Genomic DNA, 23,705 nt, shown 5'->3' with positions numbered 1-23,705 from the left:
GTACCACATTCTTGCGTAACGACGAAGCTGTAAAACCCAATTTTTTACTCAAACTAGTCCAGAAGAAGTCAGGTTTTTGATAAAACCTTCCATTGCTAGCGCAACATAGCACGTTTGTTCGATTCTCGCACGTGGCTCTGAATGTTTCAAAGCTCTATAGTTAAACTGAGTCAACGCTGCTTCAATAAACATGAGTTAAGCCAGTGTTTTTCAACCACTGTGCCACGAAACACCAGAGAGATAGTCAGATGTGCCGTGGGAAATGATCTACTTTCACATTTTTTTCATAACATTTACTCTCACAGCCACTGTCAGCTGTGAGAGCAGTGTGCTGAGTAGTCGTGTAGTAATACTGTGGCAGAATAATTGCTTTGAGTTGAGATTCTATTCTGCTGGCTGAACACCAGAGGCTTTAATTTTGACATGAAAACACGCAACTGGAACTTCATAACAGGATGAGACTCCACACAACACATTTCTCACTCATAGTTTCACACCAACATCCAACAAACCAAACCAAACTAGATGAAATAATGAACTATCTGAACCGAGGAACAAAAACACAACACAAGCACAAATCAACACACAACAACCCCAACAATAACCCTCAATAACCTCCGGCAACACATAACCTGAACTCCCATCATGCCCTGCAGCGACCAACTCCATGATCGCTACAATACTCTTCACCACTAGAGGGCAGCACAGAACTTTGCTGGTGAAATCGAAACTTAACAGACGTCAATCTTGTTAATCTCCACCTCCTGCTACCATCTTGTATCAAAGTACTGTGTCAGTTAATGACTGAGTCTCTAAGCTTGTAATAGAAATCTCTGATTGTTCATATTGTGTTGTTTTAGTCAAGAAACATAAAAAAGTAAACATAATTTATAAGGAAACAGGATCAGATTGAATATGCTCAAACACCTATTCTTTCTCTAGCAGAGAGTCACTCAGTGACGCAGTAAAACATCAACAAGAGCTTCATCACATTGTTCAGTCAAAGACAAGGCAAGGTAAATAATCAGACACAAGACAATCCAGTGCTTCACAGGGAAACAATGGAAATACATTAAAAATAAAAGGCATTAAAAAGAAGAATAAATTGTAACTGCTTAATTAAGATGCAATATTATTCAAACAGTCTTTATTTCTTGCAATGTTTTTCAGACAAGCTAATTTGTGATTGTCATTTTGAACTTCAGGTCTGAATCCAGTTATGCCGTGACTGCTGAGATTTGTTGTCTTGCTCGATGGCCAGGAATCCATTAAAGAGGAAGGGGCTGCCGGGAAAGGCAGAGGACCTCCAAAGGAGTGACTTCTCAAGGATTCGGTCCCTGCGGAAGGCACTCAATTATTACTGTAACGTCAGCGTGCAGCGGAAAAAAAGAGTACGCTGAACTGAAGCTGTGCTTCCTCAAGCTGGAAGAAGAAAAGCAAAAGCAGCTTGAAGAAAAGGAAAGCCAGCTGAGGACAAAAACTCATGGAATCCAAGCTGCAGGAGAAAGACGAGCAGATCAACGCGCTCACAAAGACTCAAGACTTGCAGATCAAGGAGACAGAGTCCAAAGACCTTCAGACTCAGTTATCCAAGAACACCAAAGCAAGTCAAACGTATGAAGGTTGTGGCAGACAAAATGTTTGCAGACAGTAACGACTGCTGGTGCCAAAGGTGGGAGAGCAGAGAGAGGGCAATGACTGCAGAAAAAGAGGCTCTCTCTCAAAGACAGGAGGAGGTCGTCGCCAAGCTCTCCTCGGAAATCACAAGTCTGTGGGCGAGCAAATAACGGCCGACAAGGTGAAGTTGGTGGCGATGTGGGAGGAGCACTCCATCAGTCAAAAAGAGAACTCCACTTTCTTCATCAGTGTGTTAATTCAATGATTGAACTAAATTCAACAAACATTTTAAATCCTGTCTGCTCTGCCGTTGGATGTTTATTGTCTTTAAAGTTCCATTACAGCTCAGTGCTGCTGCATGTCAGTGTTTTAAGACTTGACCAACACCGTCTGCAGAACAATGAATTCCCTCTGGCCTGAATTCAACGTCTGCTCAAACATTTAAAGAGAAGTTCAGCAACAATTCAAACTCCAGAAGGATGAGTCTTTGATTACTCAATATTCAGACAGAGAAACTGCCAGTTATTCCTTTGCAGGCTTTAACTGCAGCGAGTTGTGAATTTCTTTTTATTGTGCTCCACCTTTGATAACTTTTAAATTAGTTTAGCTTGTTAAACATCCTCCTATATCTGTTATTTCATAGAATAAATGTTATTTCACACATTCTAACAACTTCAGTTTGAAATATTGCTTTGTCATTTTATGAAGACATTTGGCTTTAATTAGTCCTTCATTTGAAAATGCATAAGGACGTTTTTACGCAGCAATGTTTGGAAATAAAAAAGGAAAACCTTTGTGTTTTGGGGATTGCTCCACTGACACAGCAACGGTGCTCTGAGCCCCTGAGAACTGACATTAATATCCTCTTGAAAACTAGCCAAGTCAGCAATGATGCTCTGCGGCAATGCCTCTAAAAGGGAGCACACAATCATCATTTTAAATAAAACAAGAAGTTGTACATCTTCATTGTGAAGATTGTGACATTTAGATTTTGCTTCTTCACACTAATACGTTTCATTTTTTCCTCTCTTGAAAAGTTGTCTTTTTTCTTTTAAGATAATAGCTTCTTTTCATTGGTGATTTTTTTCACCTGTACCTGTACCTGCACCTGTACCTGTACCTGTACCTGTACCTGTACCTGTACCTGTACCTGTACCTGTACCTCTACCTGTACCTGTACCTGTACCTGTACCTGACTCCCCTCACTCCAGACTTGACTACATGTACTTGTTTATGTCCCAGGTAGTTTCACATTGCTTCTATCTGCACCTGTAGACTTAAACAGGGTCTTATATATCAATAGTGAATCGTGTCTGATATTATCACTTTACAATGGATGTTATTTCACAAAAAGTGGCAGAATGCATGTAAAGGCGACTTTGAAGTCACCCAAGTGAGAGAGGGTTGAAAGCTTTCATGTCAATGTCTTTTCAATGTCATCTGCATCAAGTGTTCATGTGGCGGTGACCCACACCGACACAAAGACAGACGCAGTAAATCCACATAAACTGCATTGAATTTATTCGTCTCCATCATCATGTCAAGATAAATTTTGCTTATATGAATACTGAGTTTGTTTTCTTTCATTATAACAACAAGTACAAAGTTAAACTTTAAAAATCAAATGTTTCTCAAAGGGAATGTCATATTTATTCATATAATAAAACTTGAAATTGAAAAGCAATTATTGGAAAAAATATCCTTTTGATAACGTAATCTGAAACATTTCTTCAGTGTATTCATCAGGAAATCAGCTGAATCAGAGATACATTGAAAGAATTGACCTCCAGATGTGTGAATATCCTACACACGCACGCACGCACGCACACACACACACACACACGCACACACACGACAGAGGAACCTCTTCTGGTGACTCCCCAGTGCAGAAAGCAGCGTTTCTACAGTGGAATAGTATTGATTTTCTCTGGTTCCGGTCACAGCGTCAGTCACAACTCGCTTGATCCTCCCGGTGGAGGCGTGGCAGCGTCATCACAGACAGTTACTGTACTTCTGCACCTGATGGCGGATCTCGTCCCGCACCACCGTGGCGTTTTCCCGCAGCTCATCCAGCTCCAGGCGCTGCTTCTCCATCTGCTGCTCGTTGTTCCTGAACTTCTTCTCCAGTTCTGCAGAACAGAAACAAATCAGCATAACAAGCCATCAGCAGAGTGATAAAGGGCACAGTGTGACAGTTCCCTCATGTCAACAAAGACAGTTGTTGTAAAAAGTGATAAACAGCTTTGTGTCAAAGCCAATGTTTGTTTTGTTTTGTGTTTATCGGCAGGTGCAGACACAAGTATTTGAACAGTGTTTCTCAATCCTGCTCTTCAAGGAAGCTCTAGATGTTTTCAGGAGCCAACATGAGGACAGTCTTAAAGAAAATTCTGTAACCACACTGTAACCAAAAACCCCAAACAATTGATCAAGTAAGGCTTGCTTGTCAAAATGCTGGTCTGCTGATTTAGACCTGGTGTGGCCACTGGTCTCAAATCCCAGCGTGTCCAGAGCCGACAAGCAGACATAATCTCTGGTGCATATTGACCTGTGGTGACTCCGGTGGAGCAGCTTCCTTCAAATAGACAACTCTTTTATCTTAGCACAGAATGGACATCATTTTTTATCATAAAAAAATAGATCAATGCAATATATTATTGTATGATATGATATGATACAATAGAATAATAATGTTGGAGCTGAGATGACAGCTTTTGTGAAATTGGTACAAATGTTCATAGTGACAAGGAATATTGATTTGAAGGTTTTATTTTTGTTGTCTAATTGATCCTGACTCTTGTTGTGGCTCCACCCTCCTTAGGTCAGGTCCTCCTCTTAACAATTGGGAGGATATGTGTAAAGAGTCCTTGTGTGTCAAGTCTGTGTCACTTACCTGTTTGACTTTTCCTGTTTTATTTTTAAGTCTCTGTCTGGTCTGTGTCTTTGTTCGCTCACCCTTCATGTTCTCACTCCCTCTGTGTGTCTGATTAGTATCACCTGTCTGCCCTTCCCTTGTGTATTCACGCCCTTCTTCCTCTTGCCTCAGTGCTCAATCATCATTGTTGCTTGTCTTCGTGACCCCAGCCTGTTTCCTCGTGTCCTCCTCTGTGATTTCTGACTATTCGCCTTTTTCTCCCCTCTGGTTTTGTTTGCCTGTTTTCATAATAAACTCTTGAACAAACTGATCTGAGTCTGAGGCCATGTTTACATGTACCCAGTTTTAAAACCCCCCAGATATTTCTCCCTCTACATTTAAAAAATAAAAATCTTCATTTACACAGACCCACATATACAGCTGGTTCAGAGCGGCTATGAGCAGCCGAACCTGCAGGGGGCAGTGCAGCAAGAAGCATGAAGCCATGATAGCCAATCGGAATCCTGGAAAAAAAACCAGGACGTCACAAATTGTGACGTAAATATCCGCTTCCCACCTTTTAGATGCAACCAACAAGGATTTTATCCAGATCTCCACTGTGGCTGGAGTTTTCAGGAATCATTGTTTGTGGAGAGTCGTAACTGGTTTATGTGTAAATGCACCCAAACGCAGAGAAAGTTGTTTTCAGATACCCAGGTACATATGAACGTGGCCTGAGTCTGATTCTGGGTTCACCACGATCTGCGACAATATGCAACATGAGTGAGGAAGGAGGAAGCAGTGACAGTTTTACTACCGCAGGAACGCAAACTAGGATTTATGATCTGGAAATGTTCTATTCTGTAAGAAAGTCAACTATGGAGAATATTTTTTGTTGCTTTAAATAAATTGCGGTCTTTTATTAATAAACCTGGAAAATATCAGCAAGTGCTTCTTTTTTATAGTGTGTGTCAAATCTCCTCCTCAAATGGCAACCGTACTATTTAGATTTGTTGAACGAAAGAATGGCCATAACTAATCTAATCTAATCTAACAGACACCTTTTTATGGGAAATTCATGGAAAAGAGTGACATTTGAAAGGCTTACTGTTTGTGGTGTGCTTGTTTCTGTTCGCCCCTCAGCTCATGTACTCACTGTCAAGCTGTTTAATCCCGGTCTTGGCTTTGCTCAGCAGGTCCTCCGCCTCCTTCTTCATGTCGCTGGCCTTTTGGTTGACATTGCCCAGACCTCCTGACCCCCCGCCGAGAGCGTCCATCTTCAGCTTCAGTTCCCTGTATCGCTTCTCTGTGTTGTTCAAGCCCTGCAAGACATTTCATGTTTACACCTTCCTTTACTTTCATTTAACTACATTTTTTATTTAACGAGGTGTATCTCTCGCTCACCTGCTCAGCTGAGGACGCCAGGTGTGTGGCGTTGTTCGCCAAGGCTGTAGCGTCCTTTGCCATCTGTTTATTCAGCGCCGTCTTGTTCCTCAGAGCTTCCACTCCCGCTGAGAGGTTCATTAAACGCATCATGACGTCCATCTGTTTGTCCTCCAGCTGCATGAGCCGATCCTCCACCTGAGGCAGACACATGACAGGCACACCGGCTGTGAGAATATAGCTGCAGGTTGAACAGTCTGGAGTTGAAACAAAAGAGTTGAGGTGACGACTACAGGATGTGATTCCAGTTCTACTGTCCAGCATCAACACACACTTTGAAGTCTTTACAGCATGCGAACCGCTGCAGGCTACCGGCGTACAGTAACAGCAGCTCACATGACTCACATGTGTTCTGAACAACTTGAAAGGAACAGAAATCTTAAAAAAAGAAAAGAAAACAAATAAACAAAACAAAAACAAATTAGGACCAAAGTAAGGGAATGTTGATTTTGAGTTAAAGTTCCCTGTGAGGGAAAGTTCCAGACAAGGCAAGATTTTAAAATACACATTAGATTTAAAAAGGTGATTAAAATCATGTTACTAATGAAATACTAAGAAAAGTTTTTTTTTTTTTCCCTTGTCCTGTTCGGCAGCTTGGACAGAGAGAGAGAGAGAGAGAGAGAGAGAGAGAGAGAGAGAGAGAGAGAGAGAGAGAGAGAGAGAGAGAGAGAGAGAGAGCGAGAGGGTGGGGGACAACGTACAATACCCTTGTTAGTGCTACATATATTATTAACAGTTATAACACTGATCCAAACATTTGCCAACTGTTATGAGATTAAACCAGCCTGAGCAGCTCTATCTAGACAGTAACATGATTTTCTAGATTAAACCAGCTTGAGCAGCTCTATCTAGACAGTAACATGATTTTCTAGATTAAACGAGCCTGAGCAGCTCTATCTAGACAGAAACATGATTTTCTAGATTAAACCAGCCTGAGCAGCTCTATCAAGACAGTAACATGATTTTCTAGATTAAACCAGCCTGAGCAGCTCTATCAAGACAGTAACATGATTTTTCTAGATTAAACCAGCCTGAGCAGCTCTATCTAGACAGTAACATGATTTTCTAGATTAAACCAGCCTGACCAGTTCTATCTAGACAGTAACATGATTTTCTAGATTAAACCAGCCTGAGCAGCTCTATCTAGACAGTAACATGATTTTCTAGATTAAACCAGCCTGAGCAGCTCTATCAAGACAGTAACATGATTTTCTAGATTAAACCAGCCTGAGCAGCTCTATCTAGACAGTAACATGATTTTCTAGATTAAACCAGCCTGACCAGTTCTATCTAGACAGTAACATGATTTTCTAGATTAAACCAGCCTGAGCAGCTCTATCTAGACAGTAACATGATTTTCTAGATTAAACCAGCCTGAGCAGCTCTATCTAGACAGTAACATGATTTTCTAGCAAGTGTATAAGTTAAATACAAAGAAATACTGAGGGAGAATCAGTGTTTTTCTTTTTGAGAAAGATAGCTCTGATATGAGCGAGAACGGCCATGTAGGCCTCTCGGACTTTACAGTCATTTTGATTGTTTGTTATTTGTTGTTTGACTTTAATTTTCAATGGAAAATTATAATTTAAGTTAAGGAGGGGGGGGTGTATATGTTTAATCTTCTTTATGCGCTGTCATAGGAATTTGAAAACTTTTGTTCTGTGTTGAATTTTGTATTTTTACAATGAATGAAATAAGTGAACTCACTGGTGGTTCAGGCCTTCTGCTGATTTATTTCTATTGCAGGCTGGGATTATAATCACTTGCCCCTCACGATGACTGATGCTACTCCAGAAGGAGCCGGAGAGAACCTGAATAGAAAATACTTCTACTGTCAATCAGTGATTGAAATGCTTATTATCACTGTCATCATCCGTTTTCATACATTTTCTTTTGTAAAGACTTTTTACATTACATTGCGTGGCAAGTCCTTATTTGTAGCCTCAAGTTTTTCACCTTATGGTTTCTACCATACCTTGTTTTATAACTTTTCAAACTTTATTATGATGAATTCTCCATAATATTGATCAAAATGGCACATTGAGAATGTCGGCCCACTCTAGTTTCTGCACAAATCAGGATAAAGCCCATAATCATCGTCACTATAATAATGACTATAGAACAAAGCGGGTGGGCTGGGTGTGTGTTTGCCTGCAGCCTGTTAAAGAGGAGTTGTGCACCATGGCTGTGGCGTTCCTGGTGCTGTTCAGGTTGCTGTGCGCCTCGTTCAGGGCTGTCCGTGCTTTCTCGATGGCCTTTTCAGCTGCATCCAACGCCTGTTTGGTGTTATTGGCGATATCCTTCACTCCCTCTGCTCGCTCCCTGCACAACATCACCACATGTTACAGAGAAGACATCGAGTCCAGTGTGTCAACACGAATGGAAACAAGGTTTAGTTTCATTAAACAAATATATAAAATCTTACATTGGATAATTATAATTAAATTAAACAAACCCACTATCATGTTGATACTGAAGTTATTGTGAGTTCCAGTAACACCAGGATGAAAACATTCACGGTAGGTTTGACCATTTCTCAATGATTCATTGCAAAATGCAGAAACAAGCAAACATCAGAAGTTTCCAGAAGTAAATTCAAACATCCTTAATAAAATAGCCTTAGAAATAAAATAGTGTAGTTCTTTGCCAAGTCTAAAAAAGTCTTTAAGTCTAACAAAACTGGAGATTATTATACAATAATGTAATGTCTGAAAAACATTATATTTCAATGATTGATAGATTGATTTTTAATCTGGGTTATGACATCTCATTGGATTGTAAAGAAGAGTTAAGAATAAGCACTGGGATGCAGCCTATTCTTTAATTGGCTTTTTTCCTTCAAATTTAAAAAAAAGAATTACTCCTTTTTATCATCAAATTGAAGTCAGCAAGAAGCTTCCATTCTGCAGTAATGCAACAACAACAAGCGAAGCTAAAAGCAGTTGAAAGTCAGCTCAAACCAGTAGCTTTCCAGAGGCGGATTTATGTAAAACAACTTGTGTAAAACTGCAACAATCTGCGTTATTTCAATGTTTGGACAACAGTAATGAGGAGCCTGAAGTTCCACTGCTAACAACAGAGTTCCTGATATTGACTGAGGAATCTGTCGATGTGAGAGCTCTGGTTTTTTTACTTGGCGTCTTTAGCATTGTCCAGCAGCTCCTTGGCCTTGTTGATGTGCTGAGACGTCTGGTTGACGATGGCGTCGATGTCGGTGAGGTTGGACAGCCTGTCTTTGATCTGCATGATCATGGTGTCCAGCGTGGTCCTGTTGAGCGGCAGCTGGATGGACAGGACGTGTGTGGCCACCCTCTCAATGCTCTCTGGATCAGCTCCCTCCTCTGGACAAATGTATCAGGAAACATTTACACTTTCACGTTGACCGACAGAAGATGCTTTATTCATAGAGAATTTCATCAGTGACGTACCGGTGAGGAAGTCTTTGACGGTCTTGATTAGGTCTTTCAGCTTCTTGTTGTTGTTGTCAAAGCGGTCCTTCTTCTTCTGGGCTTTCTCCAAAGCATTAGTGGCCTGGTTCTTCACGTCTCGAGTCAGGAGCGCTATGTTCTGAAGCTGCACACAAGGCGTGAAGAGTCAACCCAACATGACGTGACCCTGTGATTCCTCGGCCTGGCGGCTTGCCGCACCTTTCTGGAGGCGTCCTGAAGCTCCTCGTTGGCAGAGTTCAGGCCATCCGTCACGTTTCTGGCTTCTTTCAGAGCTGCTAGCGAAGCACTCACAGTCCCGTTGCATTTTTCTCCTCCACACACGCGGTTACCTTGATCGTCACGGCAACCGGCACCACCGCATTGGCTGTCATGGCAACTGCCATTGACGCTGGCATTGCTGTGACCCCCACATACCTTTAGGAGGACGCCGCTGTCATTAACAGTCACATAAACTACATTCATCAGGAACCTAAAGACAAAATATCGTAATAAAGAATGTACTTTCTGAATAATTCTTGGAAAATAAACTAAATCACAGGAATTAACACAGGAAGACTTTTCTGAATTATATGTCCTACACACACACACACACACACACACACACACACACACACACACACACACACACGCACATTCAAATTAATAATTTTTCATTAATAAATCATTTTTGATCATTTATTAACTTTGAAATAATTTCTCAATTACTCTAGGAGTTGTTAATGAGTAAATCACCGTTTACTTCCATTAATAATTTAAATTTTTCATACTTACTTCCAGTAATCTATTACAGTAATTTTAATGCTAATAACCAACCATAAATCCCAACACCAGTCAGGTTTTAGAGCTCAGAGCACAGAGACACTCTGGTTAAAGTTACTAATGATCTTCTCATGGCTTCAGACAAAGGACTGGTCTCTGTTCTGGTCTCTGATCCTGGTAGATCTCAGTGCTGCTTTTGATACTATTGATCATAACATCCTATTACAGAGACGAGAACACATTATTGGGATTAAAGGTACGGCTCTAAACTGGTTCCAATCATATTTATCAGACAGGTTCCATTTTGCTCATGTTCACAATAATTCCTCAATCCAGACTGAGGTTAAACATGGAGTTCCACAGGGTTCTGTCTTACGTCCTATACTTCTTACTTTATACATGCTTCCTACAGGGAATATTATTAATTATTATTACCACCCAATCTATCTCTCTGTCTTCTCCATCCTCTCCTCTCCTCTATCCTCTCACCCCAACCGGTCAGCAGAATGCCTCCACCTCTGAGTCTGGTTTCTGCAAAGGTTTCTTCCTGTTAGAGGGAGTTTTTCCTTTCCAAAGTCTCAAATAAACCTGCTTGCTCATATGGATCCGTTGGGTTTTTCTCTTTTCTCTGTTAAAAGCACCAAGGAATGACTGTTGTATTTGGTGCTATATAAATAAAGTTGAATTGAATTGAATTGAATTGATATGGTGAAGACCAGCTGTTCCAGAGAGACAGAAAGAGAGAGAGAGAGTTCCAGCCGCCTGGGTGAACAGGTCTCGTCAATGTTAGAAGATTAGAATCAGACTGGTTGGAGATGACAGAAATTCACAGGCTCGACTGGTTACTACCAGGAAAATTATGTTTAAACTCTTTGTGATCCATCTTGATGAGTCAGTGGCACCAAGAATAAAGGTAGCAGAAGGTCCATCCTGGTACGAGTGAGGTGAAGTTGATGGTGTGGCCTGCTGATGTAAATGAACAAAGAGTGTGTGTTTTTAATTACCAGCCTCACCAGAAATATGATCTGGTTTGGCTTTTGGCTGCTTGATGTGAAAGGCTGCAAATGAACTCATCACATGCTGTGAGACAATGACATTTACCTCAGAGGAACTACTGCAAGAGTAAAACGTAACAAAACAAAGAGGGATGTCCTAAGACTTGGGTCATGTGATATCAAGTCAACATGTAATATTATAAGAAATGGTTTGTGTAAATGAAGTTAATGAGTTTGTGATTTGAGATTCTTACAGAACAGAGCTATTTGTCTTTCTCCTGAATCCGATTGTGACTGGATTGTTTTGGGTTTTTTTATTTGCTTTTTCACCTGACACCTGAGTCTGAAGTTTTCACTGACAGCTCAGTTGGCGTCCTGTCACACATTGTGCAAGTTGATATTAATGTAATGCATCGCATTGTGTTACTACACTTTCTCTGTGTACAAGTGATGACTGCGTGAATCTTGCCCCAGGGCTCACCTTGTGGCTAAGGTGGTGGACCTCCTTATCGAGGTCATGGGCCTTCTCCTGCAGCTCGTTCAGCGATTTGTTCTGAGCAGCCAGAGTGCGCAGGAACTTATCTCTGCTAGCGTCCAGCAGCGCTTCAGTCAGCCCCCGGGTGTCCGTGGACTGCTGCACCGGGCTGAGCCCCCCTGACACCGAGGCGTTGCACTTCTGCTCAGCTTGCAGTGACTCCCGGTGGTACTTCTTCACCTTCTCAAACTGATCTGCAGGGAAAACAGCAGCAGAGGTTGGAACGCTGTGGTGTGGTTCTCTCCTTGATTTTACTCTCATGACTTTGACAACTTTGAAGCATTTGAAAGGTACAATTCAAAGATTCATGAAATTCCACTTCTGTTCATGTCAGTTTGGTGTTTATCAATGGTTGTCAAATGTCAGGTCTCTGTGCCTGTCCCTGTGTATTTCATCTCGTGTTTCCAATTAACCAATGGTCTTCTCCCTCTGTGTGCTCCTGTCGTTGTGTTCCACCTGTGTCCACCTCTTACTTGTGTATTTAAACCCTCTCCCTAAGTTGTCTTTGTCCGCTTGTCTCGTCAACTTGTCGCTCCTGTGTCTCCTGTGTCTCCTCGTGTTCCCTGGACAGCAATAAACCTGGTTTTTATGGAACTCTTTGAGACTGCGCTTGGGTCCATCCACACACCACCTCCTATCCCTGACAGAACGAACCGACCAATTATGGACCAAGGGGACTCACCAGATTCACCTCACACCACTACTTCAAAGACCTGCTCCAGTCCAGCCAGTTTGCCTGGGGGTTGTTCCCGAGTGACCTGTTTCTGTAGTTTCCCGTGTTCCCCCCCAGTCTCTAAAGCCCCGTTTCCACCGCACAAAAAGTGTGGGGATAGACCAGTTTAGTCCGTTCCGGTTTGCGTTTCCACCGCAGGAATGTGGAAACAACCGCTCCAAAGGCGGCCGCTTTTCCGCTCCCCTTCTGTCGGGGTACCAGGACCATGGAACGGGTCTGAGTTTGAGGAGCTGTCTACTGATTGGTCAGTGATTTACTACACGCCCTCAATATTTTAATATGTCGGCTGGATGAATCCTCTGCTGTCAGTGTGGTCAGCTTTGCACTGGTTGTTTTTTGGGTTTTTTTCCCTTTTCTTTTCTTTGCTGCTCAACTTTAATGTTGGTCGTGGGGCTTGGACTTTGTATCGCGTTGGAGCCTTCTGTTTGCCGCGCACACGGGAGCCTTTAGCTTTCTGCTCAAACGCAGGAGCAGCCACTCCACTCTGGCGCTGATCGCGCTCCTGCAGCTCAGCGCCGGAACACGGAGGTTCCGAGCTCCGAGCTTCTCTGCATCACGTCCGCGGTCCGTCCCCGCTATGTAGCGGCACTGACCGCGGTTGAACAGAACACTGAGAAACCACAGACCCGCGGTGTGCGCGGCGCTCCGAGGGTCTCTCAGAACAAACACGGAAGTTGCGGCTGCAGCTCTGTGGCTGCAAAAAACAATCGTTAACTAAACAACAAGTGCAAAGTGGAGGATGTAAACAACAACAGAGGATTCAGAAGATCTCGATCTGCACCCAAGCTGAGACGACTGTTGTAACGTCATATATCTGCAGAGTTCTTAAGCCCCGCCCACTTTTAAAGCTCCTCTCTGCGGTGGAAACGGGTACCGGAGCCGAGCTCCGGTTTTGCTTTGCCGTACCGCTTCGTTCCGTCCCCACACTTTTGTGCGGTGGAAACGGGGCTTTTGTTCCCTTGTTTCCTGACCTGTCGGTCCCTGTCCCAAGTGTCTCCTTGGCCCCCGTTCCTTCCGAGTCCCCCTCTTGTCTTTAGGCGTGTTCCTACTGCACAAAAAGTGCAGGGATGGAACGGCGCCTTAGGGAGTATGGCAAAGCATAACCGGAGCCAAATTTGGTGCCCGTTTCCATTGCAGAAAGTCATCTAAGAAGTAGGCGGGGCTTAGAGCTCCGTAGATATGTGATGTTACATCAGTAATCTCAGCCTGGCGCAGTGCTTCTCAAATGGTGGGGCGCGCCCCCCCGGGGGGGCGTGGTGGGGTGTCAGGGGGGGCGCGAGGCGGGCGCGACTTTCAGTATTAGTGTCTTTATTCATGCTTGAAGGATTAAAAAAAGGGCCTCCAGCCACTAGGTGGCAGCAGTGCTCAAACTAATCAACAGGCTGCCTGTTCAACCAGTAGAGGAGAAGAAGTACTACACATGAACACCGGTGTACAGAGCTGGCGGAGGAGGAGGAGGAGAGGTGGAGAAGTTTCTGACAGGAGTGAAAAGAAAAAAGGATGAGGCGTCAGAGGAAAAGAAAACAGGTGAGAGTAAACATAAAGCTAGTAAGAGCAGGAGATATGACGATGCTACATCGCCCTTGGGTTTACCGTGAACACGTCGGGAACCAGGAAACACCCGTTTGTGTTTTATGCCTAAAAACTCTGGCAGCGGAGCATGAGACCAAATAAATGAAGACGGCACCTGGAGACCATACACCATACACCTGGAGACCATACACCTGGAGACCATACACCTGGAGACCATACACCATACACCTGGAGACCATACACCTGGAGACCATACACCTGGAGACCATACACCATACACCTGGAGACCATACACCATACACCTGGAGACCATACGCCATACACCTGGAGACCATACACCATACACCTGGAGACCATACACCATACACCTGGAGACCATACGCCATACACCTGGAGACCATACACCATACACCTGGAGACCATACATCATACACCTGGAGACCATACGCCATACACCTGGAGACCATACACCATACACCTGGAGACCATACACCATACACCTGGAGACCATACGCCATACACCTGGAGACCATACACCATACACCTGGAGACCATACACCATACACCTGGAGACCATACACCTGGAGACCATACACCTGGAGACCATACACCATACACCTGGAGACCGTACACCATACACCTGGAGACCATACACCCGTTATGTCAGTAAGGCACTGGAGTTGTTTCATGGTAAACTCCATGAGTATGGCCAACAAGCCGCTCATTTTGTCAGCGCGGCATCAGTAAACAAAAAAGCTGTTAGCCTCTTACAAAGTTGCCCACCACATCACAAGGTGTATAAAACCTCACACCATAGAGATTTATTTTGATAATCAGGCGATTGTATGCAGAATGCTGGTGCCAGCAACTCATACAGTGGTTTATACAGATAAATAAATAAATATGATCAAGTTCTCAATGTTAGTACAATTCGGGGGGGGGGGGGGGCCTGAAAAAAATTCTGTCCTCTAGGGGGGGCGTGACAGAAAATAATTGAGAACCACTGGCCTGGCGGCAGATCTGGACCTTATGAATTCTCTATTGTTGTTGTTTACATCCTCCACTTTGCGCTAGTTGTTTTGTTAACTTTTATTTTTTGCAGCCACAGAGCTGCCGCTGCAACTAATGTGTTGGTCCCGAGAGAGTGAACACTCCGGTGACTTGCCCTGCACCTGAGCGCGCCCTGGTGACTTGCCCCGCACCCTTGTGCCATTGGCTTTCTGCTCAAGTTGTCAAAAAATGTCAAAAAATGTATATTTTAAAGGGTTTTTTGTCTCTGTCTAGTGCATAGTTTCTGGACGACCCCCACCCTCGTGCACTTGTGAAGAACGATCTTCTTTGCTGGGACACAATCACAGCTTTCAGCAGACTGCATCATATACAGCAACAGGGTCGACCACACCTCCTTACTAAGACAAAAGTTGCTGTCACCTCCTTGCTGAGAGTTACTCTGAGACATTTCCTGAATCACTTTGAAGCTAAGAATTCCTTGCTAAGGGACTTTTAGACTTGAATATGGGCACTGGTTTTTATGGAACTCTTTGAGTCTGCACTTGGGTCCATCCGCACACCTCCGACATCAAAACACCAACTTCTCATGTTTCCTGCTTCTTGTTCTCTGCTTTCTGGTGTGATGTCAGTTGAGTTGCTGTCGTGGCACATTTCACCATCTTGTGGTACAAAGTCAGGCAAACTGTTGCTTTGTTGGAATCTTTTGGCTTCTTATGGTTGTTTCATACCCCCAAAAATATTTTACATTAAATATATCACTTGTGGATGACCCTCTGAAAATGTGAGACTTTTAGATTGTTTACATTTGCATGGAAAGATAACTGCAGGAACAAACGCCACCATGTAGGATATTGCTTTATCTACAGTATTCATGATCACGCTTGGCTAGGGGAGTTGGTAATGGTTTACTGAGATAGTCCTTTTTTATTCATTGTACAGTATCTCAATGAGTCTCTTCTTCTACACCCTGACCATCAAACTCACAAACAAAAGGTGAAGAAAACACAACCCAGCGTCCTGAACAAGTCCATATCAATGCTGAGTACTGTATATGACTGCAGCTCTCACCCCAGAAGAACCAAGGCCGGCTGGCCGACAGCAGCGGTACTAGTACTTTACTGTCTCTAAGCACCTCCCACAAGAACACGGTCGTAAAAGTCCCAGTCTACAAGACACATGTAGACTGGCTTTTGTGATTGCAAACTATGAAAGGGGCATGTGAGTCACATGCCCCTTTCATAGTTTGCAATCACAAAACTTGTATTTGGTTAAGAAAAAGTTGGTTATGGCAAAAGGCACAGTATGTACAATTTGAAAAGAAAAACAGCAGAATTAAAAAAAAATATTTTAGACAAATCTTTGAATGCTCACAAGATATGCAGCTAACAAAAGCCCCAATGCGCCACGTTGTACCAGAAGATGGTGCAATTAACAGCTAATCTTTTTCACTAAGAGACGTTAATGTTGTTCTTATTTGAGGTTTGATTCAGATCAGATCACATGTAATATTTATTACAAGCAAAAAACTGAGATTTCCAAGGGCCCCAGTACTTTATGGTGCTGCTGCAGATGTGTGAGTGTCGTTACCTCCGAACCCTGACGTCAGGTAATCATCTAGCTGTTCCTTTTTGGACGCCAAAGTGCTGTTGATGTCACTCAGCTGTTTCTCCAGGTCACTGAGCACATTTTTCAGTGCCCTGTCTTCTTCTCCTGTGGTATTCAACTCTCGGCTGATGGCCATCAGCCGCCCGTCAGTGAGCGCGATCTCAGCCCTGAAGCACACAAGCTTTTTGATTAATCCTATTTCCCTTTGCCTCTTTCAAACAACAATCTGCACAATGGTCCCACCTCAGGTCGTCGATGCTCTGCCCGATCAGCTGGTGAGTCTTTTCACTGTCCTCGGTGCTGATCAGATCCTGCACCTGCTTCAGCTTCCTCTCCAGCTCTTTGAGGCGTGTATCTCCGACTCCTGGCGTCACGCCATTCTCCAGGATCTTCTGCACCGTGTACTGGATGTGCTCCAGGTCCCGTTTGATCTGGCACACGGCGTCGTCCCACAACTGGAAGCACGGGTGGCACTGCACACACCGGGGGAAGTCACCGGTGAAGCCACGGGCACACTGGTCACAGTGCTTCCCGGCTGCGCCCTCCCGGCACTCGCACAGGCCCGTGGCGCGGTCGCACTGGGCCATTTCTGAGCCCAGTGGATGACAGCTACACTCTGAGAGGAGAGGGCAGAGGCAAGACGGGGGGCAAAAAGAGGTCACATCATCAGGCTCAACAGAGAATCAAGGGTCATCACACAGGAACAATTACAAAAGAGCAACTGGTCATTTTCAGGCTTGAGATTGCTTGAATCAAAATTATAACAAAGAAAGCAAGAGAGCAGAGAGGATGGATGAGGCTGACGGTCTCAGGTTACCATGGTAACAGTAAGCTGATTTATAATAATCTTCATTAAAGTGGTTGTGGCACAATTTCTTATTTTTTATTTCACCAAAGTCACATTTGTAGACAAACACAAGGTAATTAACCTCGTGCACTAGATGTATCCCATAGGGAATGGGGGAAGGAGCATCATGACTTAAGCCTGCTTTTCTTTTGCCTCAGGGCTTTGATCGCTTCGAAAACGAGCTTTCACAACTTTTTGATTCTTGTGTGCCTGTTATTGTGGAAATGCTTCTTACGGGTTCTTACAGTAATGGTTCTTACTCATGTAGTGATCACAGGAAGACCTGATGGAGATTTATCATACTTCTGCTGATGTCAGTTTGTCAATGTTTTGGCTGCTCTACATTTTCTAAACACCCATTTCTAAGTTCTAATGTGTGATGTAAATGATCAATGATTGACTATTTATGGAGATGAGTGTTGCAGGTACCGTGACACTGAACCCGCGGGTCTCCCCAGTGGAACTGCTCACACTCGGTGCAATGTTTTCCTCCGAAGCCCGGACGACAGTGGCAGTGGCCTGTGAACTACAGAGCAGCTGCAGCTCAACAGAGGCCGCAGGCGCAAGGTTTCCATTGAGATACTTTCAGTGTGGTTCTCTCTCCTCACCATGTTGCAGTGTGCGCCCAGGGAGTGTTGAGGGTGGCAGTTGCATGGCTCGCAGCCTCCGTCCTGGCCATAGTTCCAGTGGTTGGGGGTGCATTGGTCACAGTTGTGGCCTGCCACGCTCTGTCTGCAGGGACACACTCCAGTCTGCCGGTCACAGTTGCAGCGCCCGTCGGTGCAGGCGGACTGGATCGTGCCGGCCGTCACGCAGGTACAGCCTGAGGACGGACAGAACACAGAGACGTGGGGCACTTTTTACACCAGCAGCATCACCTTCTCCAAAGCCTCTCTTTACTTTTCCAGCCACCGTGGAGCACCATCTGCAGGTAATTTGACTTCAGCTTCTTGGTTTTGCAGCAATAGTGAACGTAGGACACAAGTAAGTTCAATTCCTCCTGTGATAATTCAAAGCCTGAGATGAAACAAATATTTGCATTCGATGCTTCGACCCAATTTAATATGCAGACCAAATAATGGAGCATATCATCGGCACCGATCCAGTGGGTGCTGCGGTGCTCGAGCACCCACTGAAGACGTTGGGCACCCACTGGGATAGCCGATCCCAAAAAAAAAAGGTTTACTAAATATATTTAAACAAATTCTTGTTGCATTGACTGGGAGTCTAACCCCACTGGTAGTCCTCAGGAGAGTCATTTTTCGTAAGGTTGAACTCACGCCTGCAGTCATGGGCCAAAGCGTTGCCGTAGTAACCCAGTTGGCAGTGTTCACAGGAGGGGCCGTCGGTGTAGTACAGGCACTTGAGGCACTGGCCGGTCTTTGGGTCACACGACCCGGGATCCTGGGTGTCGATGTTACCATTACACTCGCATGGGAGGCACTGCCCGCCGGGCTGCTCAGGGTTGCCATAGTAACCAGGAGCACACTGGTTGCAGCGGGAACCTTCAGGAAAAGTGTGTAAAATGAAGAGTTAAAATCAAAACAGATGATGAAACCCTATCGGTGTGGTGTTGGTGCTCACCGGTGTAGCCTTGTCTACATTTACAGACGATCTGATTGGACGAATGGTCAGCATGACAGGACTCGCCGTGGAAATGGTCGGACCCGGGGTTACCTGGGCAGGGGCAAGGCCGGCAGTGCTCCCCTAATCCCAGCACAGGGTTTCCAAAGTAGCCGTCCACGCAGCTGGGGGGAACAAAGGTGTCTCACCACTGGATTGGTACAGACTCTATGAAGGAATTGTTCTTACCGCTCACACAGGTGTCCTGCCGTGTTGTCCCTGCAGTCCCTGCACTCGCCGGAGCGCAGGTCACAGAGGTCGGCGTGGCCGTTACACTGGCAGGGACTGCAGCTGGGGAAGCCCCACTGACCCGGCTGGCAGTCGGAGCACTGCCGCCCCGTCGCTCCCGGCCTGCAGGGGCACTGGCCGGTGACCGGGTCACACTGGTAGCCCAGCGAGCCCTCGGAGTGGCAGTCACAGGCTGGGGCACAGGTCACAAGGTCAAGCAGGGAGTTTTCCACCAATGCTCAAACTGCAATAAACTCAATATAGTTTCCACCTGAAATGTATGTACAGTATGTACCACCTAAACAGTTCATTAACACACATACCACGATAATATTTACCTGAAATGTACTCTTTTTCACAAAGTTACAACCACATGACTAAATAATGTACCCAAATATTTATTGTGTAGTATCACAATGAAGAAAAGTAAAAATACAACTGATAACAGTTAAACACATGAAACTAGAAAAGCACTAACATTCCGATAATACTCTTGGCCGTGAGTCTGCGATCCTTCTATTCTATCTACCGAGGAAGTTCTGACACGTCATTCTGTGCACCTATTCCCCGCCACGGGTCGACGCAGAGGAAACGTGCAACATCATTTACTCTGCATATATCATAGTTTTAACGTTTTAACATGATTCCTAGAGAGGCTGAGAATTGTGCTGGTTTTTATTGAGGTAGGTGATTTTATGATGTGTTTGGGCGAGAAACAGAAAATCAGATCTGACAACCCTGGCGTTGACCGGTGTAGCGTCCGTATTTACTTCCATAAACAGCATCTTGGCAGTGATGTCACACCTTCTTCTGGGCATGTGGGTCACTTTGGTGTCAGATAACATTCACACTGCAATTTGATGGAGGTCGAGTTTAAAATGTAATGTGGACAATAATGTGAAGATACCTGCAGTGTGAACGTAGCCTGAGCCACGGCTCTACAAATTGATCAATAAATAATCATGTGTCTTCTGCGAGAGGGTTATTGATCCCCACATGTTCTGAGGTGCTACACTGCTCTGATTCCTCCTTGTCCTGTGCTGTGACTCAAGAAACTGAACTTTATTTCCAGTTCAAAGTAAGTACCTTGAGACCTGAGACTTCCTGCATTGTCACATTACAAGAGGGTAATTGCCAACACTATGGAAAGTGTTTACAAACAACCTGAAACTAATCCAATGGGATCATTTTGCAACTTACTTTAGAATAGAATGTCTCTGCTTTACATTTACTGAATCAGCATTGTCTAAAACATTTACTTTTCAACCTTTTGAAAGTCTTTTATGAAAACACAACTTCTCTGTTCATCATGAACACAACAGTGTCAAGGTCCTACGTGAGAGACTCACCTGTGCACCCGTTGGCTCCAAAGCCGAACATTCCTGGAGCGCACTGGTCACAGCGTCGACCCATCACGTTAGCTTTGCACCGGCACTGGCCTCCGACCCTGTCACACTCCCCACTGAGGGAACCTTGAGGGTCACACTCACAGGCTGCACACACACGCACACACGCACGCACACACACACACCACAGTGTAAAAATAGAGATTCAAAGGGGGTAAAGTTGATTTCACACCACACTGTTCACATCGTGTGCACACTCACGCAGAGCTCCGTCATGAATGATCGCTGAGAGGCTACAGATGAGTTTGGAGCACATCTCTGCCAGGGCGGGCATCGGTGTGATCATGAAGGAGTCCAGACACATGTAGCGGATCATCTCCTCCCGTCGCCGCTCCGCCTCCAGGTCGCTTCCTTGGAAACCAGGAAGCTCAGTGTATTTGGGAATCAGCACCAACTGGTCAGATCAAAAAAACCACAACAAAAACAGCACATATTTAAGCAAAAAATACATTTATTGTGGGATTTGAAGTCACAGCGGCTGCAGTGGAAATGAACAACTGGTATATGATGGTATAACAGGAGACTAATGGTGAATTCAACGTTTCAGTCAGTGATTGCCACCACTAGAGGGAGACCTCACAGCAAGTTTACACACACACACACACACACACACACACACACACACACACACACACACACGCACACACGCACACACGTACACACAAACACACATTTCTGAGGCACTTTCAGCTTTGAGTACTCTTCTGTTACAAATGCATATAAAAGAAGCTTGTTCAAAGCTGAAATCAGTTTCTCTCCACTTCAACCTTTCAAGACAGCTTGAGCAGTGCAAATGGCAAAAAGTAACGGTCTCCGCTCACCGAGTCGATGAGAATGAAAGCAGTAAGATGCCTGTGTGACACCTGGTGGCGCTGGAACCTGATTGAAACCACGTAACGGTTACTGGGCTCGAAGCAGAATGGCCTGGGCATCTGGACGTATCTGGAAACACAAAGTAAAGACACAAATAGATGAATGTATGTCACAGATTTTTAGGAATCATGAAGTCTGTAAAGTGACAAACACTGTGCACTATGATCAAATGGCTGGTTTATAATAGCATCCACTGGTTATAAAGGTGTGGCACACCTGCCCAGGATCGGTCTCTGACTTCTCTGTGATGCTCTGTGATCATTTCATGAAAAGCTTCTCAAAGACACACTGGCCACCAAAACTTGTAGGGGGGCGTTACAGAGACTTTGGCACCCATGCATAATTGCATAATGCACAATAAAACCCAGAAATATAAAATTTCCTGCCACTTCTGACATTGAAAATGCAACATTTCTGCAAAGAAAAGAAGAAGAAAGAATAATAATAATAATAATAATAATAATCCTTGTATTATAAGGACACTGAAATATTGACCCAAACTTCATGGCGTGCGCATGTAGAGCAGGTGGCTGTGACAGAATCTGTTTTCCTCTTGTACTCAGTCAAAAATAACATCTGGTTGTCATATTATCAAGAAAAATGCAGGTGGTTTATTCAATGTTATAGATCTATCAGTGCTTTTAAAGAGTACAAATCAAAATATTAGATTCTTGACCCACATCTTCTGAATCTGTCACTATGCTGCCATACTAATACCTTGATTTTCCTCGACTGTGTAAAAATGTTAGTCAGAGATTTGGAGCCAGGAAAATCAGGATTAAAGGTTTGCGTCTCAGCTTCTTTCCCAACCTGTCATCATTCTATGCTGGTTTTCAAAAGATCTTGTGCTTTCAAAGTGAGTAAACTAAGCTATAACGGATCCATACATTGCCTTTCAACCTTGTAGGAAACATCAGTAAATCAAAAGTGAATATGCCACAGGGTTTTATAACTAAAATCAAACTAACACGAAGCTGACTCACACAGTGTAAGCCAGGGCAAGTTGAAGTGACAACCATGTAATGATACAATTTTTCCTCAGCTGCTGGGGTACACCAACATTTCCTGCAGCGACTTGGCCAGACATACCAGCTGCGGTGGCCCCCCCCCCTCACACTCACACGTGAAGGCCAGTACCTGTTGTGGTGCTGTAGTGTCACAGTGTAGAGCTGTTCAGTGGGCAGCAGGTTTCCACAGCGCAGGCTCGAGGGCAGCATCACTGAAGTGATGCTCACCACCGCCTCCCAGTCCTCTGTGGACTACACACATTCACACCGTGACTGAAGAACACAACCAGAGTAGAAAATGAACAAGAAATTGATCTTGCCGTAAACACTCACACACCTCGGGCTCGTAGCGGATCATTATGTCGTACTCCATGGCGTAGGGGATGTTGTCAATGGTGAACACCAGGCCGGCACCGTCTTTGACACGAGCAAACCCAGGTCCTGTCCAGGTTACCATGTGGCTGGGAACGCGTTCCCTATGGACGCTCCGCACATCTGGCTGATGGAAACAAACATAGAGTATATTACTAATTGATTAAATAAACTTTTATTTCAGGTAATAGCTCAAAGACATCCAAAATCTGCAACATCATGCTTGTCAACAGTTGGAAGAACTTCATGATCTTTTTACCGGTTGGGATTTATTGAATTGAATTGAATTGAATGGCATTTATTGTCATTGTATTTATGGTTGGTGACTAGCATTAAAATGACTGTAAGACTGTAAGATTACTGAACGTAATAAATCACTGGAAGTAATTTAGGAAAAATTTAAATCATTTATGGAAGTAAACTGTCATTCACTCATTAACGACTCCTAGAGTAATTGAGGGACTCAAAAGTTAATAAACTATCAAAAATGATTTATTAATGAAAAATTATTAATTTGAATAAATTGCTTATTTATCAAACAATAATGAAATTGGGGCACCACCAGCTAAACTGTAAATAGCTAATTCCAAAATATCAGTCTCGTTGTAAAAAGGGTTATTTAAGTTAGTTACTATTCCTGTGCAAAATCTAACAATCTTAAATAACAGGGAAGGTGTGAGATTTGAGCACAGACTGTTACAAACCAGCGAAATGTCAACAATAAATACACAATAATTACCTGGAATCCATCAATTCAGCTAACAGGCGTTTATTAACAAAAAGGCATTAATTCATAAATAATTCGGAAACCATTTCAG

The 23,705-nt window shown here is 44.0% G+C and overlaps 1 protein-coding gene across 1 annotated transcript in view; it reads right to left on the bottom strand.

Moving 5' to 3' along the window:
- Positions 1 to 3,609: 3,609 nt before the first annotated feature.
- The window catches only part of lamb2l (laminin, beta 2-like), a gene marked incomplete at both ends in the record, with an annotated part of 116,231 nt that continues 96,135 nt past the window's right edge, over positions 3,610 to 23,705 (bottom strand). Inside the window, 20 exons of the mRNA XM_080496337.1 lie at positions 3,610 to 3,746; positions 5,625 to 5,790; positions 5,873 to 6,049; positions 8,092 to 8,233; positions 9,045 to 9,252; positions 9,340 to 9,484; positions 9,559 to 9,774; positions 11,596 to 11,843; positions 16,514 to 16,698; positions 16,775 to 17,147; positions 17,808 to 17,904; positions 17,987 to 18,201; positions 18,659 to 18,883; positions 18,963 to 19,126; positions 19,191 to 19,422; positions 20,579 to 20,722; positions 20,837 to 21,029; positions 21,457 to 21,577; positions 22,646 to 22,767; positions 22,853 to 23,014. Of these exons, the coding sequence (XP_080352463.1) occupies positions 3,610 to 3,746; positions 5,625 to 5,790; positions 5,873 to 6,049; positions 8,092 to 8,233; positions 9,045 to 9,252; positions 9,340 to 9,484; positions 9,559 to 9,774; positions 11,596 to 11,843; positions 16,514 to 16,698; positions 16,775 to 17,147; positions 17,808 to 17,904; positions 17,987 to 18,201; positions 18,659 to 18,883; positions 18,963 to 19,126; positions 19,191 to 19,422; positions 20,579 to 20,722; positions 20,837 to 21,029; positions 21,457 to 21,577; positions 22,646 to 22,767; positions 22,853 to 23,014 (3,672 nt within the window). The remainder of the gene's footprint in view (positions 3,747 to 5,624; positions 5,791 to 5,872; positions 6,050 to 8,091; positions 8,234 to 9,044; positions 9,253 to 9,339; positions 9,485 to 9,558; positions 9,775 to 11,595; positions 11,844 to 16,513; positions 16,699 to 16,774; positions 17,148 to 17,807; positions 17,905 to 17,986; positions 18,202 to 18,658; positions 18,884 to 18,962; positions 19,127 to 19,190; positions 19,423 to 20,578; positions 20,723 to 20,836; positions 21,030 to 21,456; positions 21,578 to 22,645; positions 22,768 to 22,852; positions 23,015 to 23,705) is intronic.

Source organism: Blennius ocellaris (genome assembly GCF_963422515.1).
Source record: "Blennius ocellaris genome assembly, chromosome: 5".
NCBI classification, from domain to species: Eukaryota; Metazoa; Chordata; class Actinopteri; order Blenniiformes; family Blenniidae; genus Blennius; species Blennius ocellaris.
Note: the sequence above shows the minus strand (reverse complement) of the source record. Positions and strands in the feature narration are given on the sequence as shown.